The 6,000-nt window shown below is 40.2% G+C and overlaps 1 protein-coding gene across 16 annotated transcripts in view; it reads right to left on the reverse strand.

Moving 5' to 3' along the window:
• ST7 (suppression of tumorigenicity 7) overlaps positions 1–6,000 on the reverse strand; it is a 299,415-nt gene that overhangs the window by 55,502 nt on the left and 237,913 nt on the right. For all 16 annotated transcript variants that reach the window (XM_032276202.1, XM_032276200.1, XM_032276214.1 and 13 more), the window contains one exon: positions 4,174–4,288. In XM_032276202.1, coding sequence (XP_032132093.1) covers positions 4,174–4,288 — 115 coding nt within the window. The remainder of the gene's footprint in view (positions 1–4,173; positions 4,289–6,000) is intronic.

Raw genomic sequence — 6,000 nt, forward strand, 5'->3', positions numbered from 1 at the left:
TGTAAGGGTAAAGCTAATTCCAAGCTAATAACATGCTTGGCACAGGGTAGGTTCTCAATAAAGTGTGGCTAATAACAACAAGAAGAACAATGGTATTAATAAAAACAAATAAATACTTCCAAGAGCAGAAGGAACGTGTAAGTGTGGTGGTTAAAAGCATGGGTTTGGAGTCGGATGACCTTGGTTTTAATTCTGGCTTTCCTTTCCTTGTAGAATTCACATCATATTTAATAAAGTTGTTCTCAGTCGATCACTTTTCTCTCATAACATAAAACCCATATGACTTGACTTTGCTATTACAGGCTCTTCCTGTGAGCAAGTTGATTACCTTCTTTTTGTACCAGTTACCATATCTGCAAAATGGGGCTAACAATAGCATCTACCAAATATGCTTGTGGTTCAAATCATGTCTGATGCTGACACATTATAAGAACTCAATAAATGCTAGCTGTTGCTGCTGTTATTTTAGTCACTGCGTGAAGAACATTATAGAACCAGGACCAGCCACCTGGAATAAAATTGCTCACCTATACTGTTGATTCACAAATTGCAAATACAAGAGTATGAAAACTCCTGAGGATAGCAAACAGTATTTTAGAGTAACACCTGGAATAATAAAACATTAGAAGTTATCTCAATGGCAAAATCAAAATCAGACTACAGACTACAAGGAGTCTGACCAATCAACTGGTAATCCTCGTGGGGACACAGGAGTATATGATTGCCACTGATTTCCAAACTCAAAGCCAAAGTTTTTTTTAAGGTGGTAAAGAACAATGAGACAAGGGGAATATATTTTGCCTCCCTTCTTTCCCCCAAAATATATTCTTCACCACCCCAATCCCTGGCCCCAGTACCTTGCCATTTAACTAAATCTTTTTACAAAGGTCAGAAAAGCAGAACTAATCCCACTGCGTTCCCAGCATACTACTTAAAAAACTCAGCCACCTAGCAAATGTAATTAAAAAAAAGGGCTGCTGTACCTATAACCCATCCAAAAAACAGCTACCCAACCAGAGCATTCCAATTGGCAAGAATGACATATAATCCTGCTGTTTTGGGTGCGGCTCTACAGAGAGGGATGAAGGGGCTGGGATTCTAAGTGCTGTCTCCAGCATCTCACAGATTAGACATCTGAACCAGGGTGAAGAACAGGATGCCCTAACAGCTGTCTGTCCTCCAAGACCTCTAAAGCACCCACTTCTTTGCCCAGAGCCAGATAAGGAAGCAGCAGCTCAGTAGACGTCTCCAGGAAAAGCAGCAGGGATGAACTTGAAAGACTCCATTTCATGATATGAGGTGAGAAACAAGAGGCGTGTTTTTCCACAATCTCAAGAACAGTAACTTCAGCAGCCACTTCATTATATTTCTACTGTAAATGATACAGGCCTGAGCCATGTCAGCACCAAAGCTCCCTTCAGAATTCAGTCGGTGTTAGGTCATCTGTACTCTATTGACAACTGCTGAACTCAAAACCCCTAACGAGGCATCTCAGCAATAAGATGTGTCCTGCCACTAATGAGGCTCTTTTTCCATGAATAATGAACAAGAACATCATCTCTGTTGCCAGGTATACAACATAAACAAAGCTCAACACAAGGGCCTTGGTATGGTGAGTTTGTCCATTTGCAACAAAGGAATTTTTCAAAGTGTGAGCCAAGTTTTAGCAGAGGGTGTGACGGGCTGTTGTAACAAATAATGTGAACATATGTTATCAGAATCTAAGAAATCAGCTTTTGGTTGTTGTGGAACAGAGGCTGTGCAATGGGATAGTTAGAGACAATGGAGAGTTCCATTACAAAAATAAAGCAATGATTTCTGTAATGAACTGAGATCTTCATGAAAAGAGCCTTAAGAGGCTTGCATCCCAAAGGCTCTACTCATTAAAGTTTTATTTCTTAAGGCTTGATATATCAGATTGAGTACAGGTCAGCATTAGGAATTGCTAAGGCATTGATGGTTACAGAGTGGCATTTGGAAAAGTACACTGCCACTTGAACCCATGGCCATGGGACTGAATTCCTTTGGTACTAAAAGAATGTCAACGTATGAGGATTTTGCCTACCAGGCAGCCCAACGGTTTAGGTCCTAAACTTGGATCACTGTTTAGCCAAACAGTGAGTGAGATTTTGGCATATAAACAGAGAATACAAGTGAGCTGACATGAAAGCCAAACAGTCTTTATTTTGTTTACTTTAAAGTGTTCCACAGATACTTTTCTCTATTTCTAAAATCAGTTCCATACTAGGTGGCATATATCTTGTTACACAGGGTACTTATACTTTTCTCTATTTCTAAAATCAGTTCCATACTAGGTAGCATATATCTTGTTACACAGGGTACTTATACTTTTCTTTATTTCTAAAATCAGTTCCATACTAGGTGGCATATATCTTGTTACACAGGGTACTTATGTCTGCACAGGCAAAATGATGCCATCATTGGCTGAAGGCTTTTAGTTTCCATAAATTTGAGCAAGATTTTGAAGAAAAGGAAACAAAAACAAAAACAAAAACAATCTCATAATGGCTAAGTTCCCCCAACTATAGAAGGTAACAACTCTCACCCATTTCAGAGATTCCTTATGAAGAACTGTGTCAAAAATGAGACCCAACAGCCAGGTGTGGTGGCTCATGCCTGTACTCCCAGTGCTTTGGGAGGCCAAGGTTCACTTGATGCCAGGAGTTTGAGACCAGCCTGGGTAACGTAATGATAACCCGTCTCTACAAAAAAATTAAAAATTATCCAGGCATGATGGCACACTCCTGTAGTCCTTGGGAGACTGAGGTGGGAGGATGGCTAGAGCCCAAGAGTTCAAGGTTATAGTGAACTATGATCACACCACTATATTCCTTCTGGGGTGACAGAGGAAGACCCTATCCCTAAAAAAACCAAAACCCCAAATGGTATAGTTTGCTCTATATGCTCTGTGATCTGAATAATTCTCTTTTTTTTTTTTTTTTTTTGAGACAGAGTCTTGCTCTGTCACCCAGACTGGAGTGCAGTGGTGCAATCTCAGCTCACTGCAACCTCCACCTTCCAGGCTCACGCAATTCTCTTATCTCAACCTCCCAAGTAGCTGGGATTACAGGTATGTGCCACCATGCTCAGCTAATTTTTGTATTTTTGGTAGAGATGGGGTTTCACCATGTTGGGCAAGCTGGTCTCGAACTCCTGACCTCAAGTGATCCACCTGCTTCAGCCTCCCAAAGTGCTGGAACTACAGGAGTGAGCCACCATGCCCAGCCTGAATAATTCTTTAAATGCACTGAAGATGCTTACTAAAGAAAAAATACTTCATAGAGTAAAAAATGATTATATAATGTGTAGTCACTCCTTATATCCATTTTTACAAGCAAACACTTTAGGAAGATGGTTATTGAAATAAGGCAGAATAGTAGGAAGTTCTGCAGAGATTTTAGAAACTATGTCATGGCAGGTAATTATGTGGACAATTTTTGTCCAGTTAATCAAATAATGAATTCATGGATAACAACAATATGAGCATTAGGGTGTTTAAATATCTAGGATGTAGCAATTTCTTTTTCTGATTTCTTAGGAACAGGCAAAATGGCATAAGTTCATGAGTGAGTAACCAGAATGGTAAACGGACTTCAAAGCCTGCCATTAAAAAAAAAGAATGAGGATATTCTGCTGCTAATGAGAGGAACTAGGATGAAGGGGACATAATTTCATCTTCCAACATTTACTGAGTTGTCACATGTGCAAGGGATACTAGCTGTTCTACATTGCTCCAAAGGATCAATATGAGCAATAGGCAGTGGTCACAGTGAACCAATGTGGAGTTATTACAAGAGCTCTAAGAGTCAGTGCTGCCCCAACAGGATAGGTACTGCCTGTGGGGTTCTGGGTAATTGATGACCACAGAGGTAATACAGCAGAGTAGACATAAATGCCTGATGGGGCGAGCATGAGGGGAGTCTGTAGGGAAGGAAGGAGAGAAACGGGACACATGCCATGTCACATTTCTGGCCCTTGCTAACCATGAAAATCTAAGATTCTGCCAAACATCATCATAAAACTGTAGGTGAAAATTCTCTAAGAGTATGGTTACCAAAGTGCTGTGCTATTTACAATGACCCTTCCAATCTAATCAGGGAAAATACATTGAAAGAGGAATAGTCAAGTAAATAAAAATAACCAAGGACTTACCATCATACTTTGCTAAGACTGCCTGAACATCAGCATATGCTTGTAGTTCCAGAAGGGCTTCTAAAAGGTTCTCGTGGATATTGAACATGCTCAGAAGAGGGAACTCCTTCATTAACTAGGACAGAAGAAACCAAGGAATAGTTAGTATATATTTCTTATCCTTTTATTGTATATGTAAAGTTTTGATATTTATGCACAATAAAAGATTACTAGAGTTAAGCATCTTAAGAAATAAGCATTTTTTTTTGAGATGGAGTCTCACTCTGTCGCCCAGGCTGGAGTGCAGTGGGGTGATCTCAGCTCACTGCAACCTCCATCTCCCAGGTTCAAGTGATTCTCCTGTCTCAGCCTTCTGAGTAGCTGGGACTATAGGAGTGTGCCACCACGCCCGGCTAATTTTTTGTATTTTTAGTAGAGATGTTGTTTCACCATGTTAACTTGGATGGTCTCAAACTTCTGACCTTGTGATCTGCCCACCTAGGACTCCCAAAGTGCTGGGATTACAGTATTTCTTATTTTTGAAGTATCATACTGAATTGTATTTATATAAAAGTATAATTCAGTTCTTAAAAGTATAATTAATATTGGGCTATAAGCGTTCATATCAATTATTATTTTGTAAATCATTAAATGCTTCTTGTTTTTCTGGTAAAGTGGGATAAGATTCAAAGACAGAGGTTTTCATAAAAGTTGAAGAAAATGCTCAATAAAGATAAAATGCCATGGAGAAACCAAACAAGGTAAAGGGTGAAAAATGTCTCACAGGCATTACCAGTTAGGTCACTGGTAACTCTGCAAACGTTTGGATGGTAACATTTGGATGGAAGGCAGACAACAGAAGGGTAAAGAAGGAGGCACTACTCTTTCAAGCAGCCTAGTGGCAAAGTTAAGGAGAAACGGTAGAAAAATAGCTAGCAAGTGACATAGGCTAAAAGAAAATTTGTAGGTAGTGATGGGGGTGGTAATAAAGATGGAAGTTTATGAGTTCCTGCCTGATGGCCCCCGTAAAACAGGGGCCAAGATCATCTTCTGAGACTAAGAGGATAGGTGGCAGGGAAGAAGTTTAAAGATGGGGTGAAAGTGAAAAATAGCCACACAGGGGAGAACTGCTCAGGAGGAAAAAAAGAGAAAGGATTGCTATGCTGTCTTGAGGGCCAAACTAGAGGCTACGATTTATAGAAGTGTAATTCCCACGGTTGTCAAGTTTTACTTAGCAGTGGTCAGCAGCCCAGGTACAGTAGCAAGATGTCAAATGATTAGGTTGAGGCTGGGTAAATTGAATTAGGTTCAGTAAAAATCAGGGAGCAAGAGACCGGACTATGTCAGTGAACAAATGATTAAAGGAATGGTCCAAGGGTTTTAGACTGAATGAGGACAAAGAGAGGCCCAAAGAAAGTCAAAATATATAATATCGAACTTCACTGGGAAGCAAACAGAAAGAAGACAGACCAAGAATTTCAGAGTAAAATTTTTATCTTCAAGAAAGGTAAAATCTGGCCAGGCATGGTGACTCATGCCTATAATTCCAGCACTTTGGGAGGCCGAGGCAGGTGGATCACCTGAGGTCAGGAGTTTGAGACCAGCCTGGCAAACATGGCAAAACCCCATCTCTACTAAAAATACAAAACTTAGCCAGGTGTGGTGACACTGCTACTCAAGAGGCCGAGACAGGAGAATTACTTGAACCCGGGAGGTGGAGGTTGCAGAGAGCTGAGATCGTGCCACTGCACTCCAGTCTGGGTGACAGAGTGAGACTCTGTCTCAAAAAAGAAAAGAAAAGAAAAGAAAAGAAAAGAAAAGAATAGAAAAGAAAAGAAAAGAAAAGAA

This window comes from Sapajus apella, unplaced genomic scaffold, assembly GCF_009761245.1.
Source record: "Sapajus apella isolate SASKATOON/1434 unplaced genomic scaffold, GSC_monkey_1.0 scaffold7, whole genome shotgun sequence".
NCBI classification, from domain to species: Eukaryota; Metazoa; Chordata; class Mammalia; order Primates; family Cebidae; genus Sapajus; species Sapajus apella.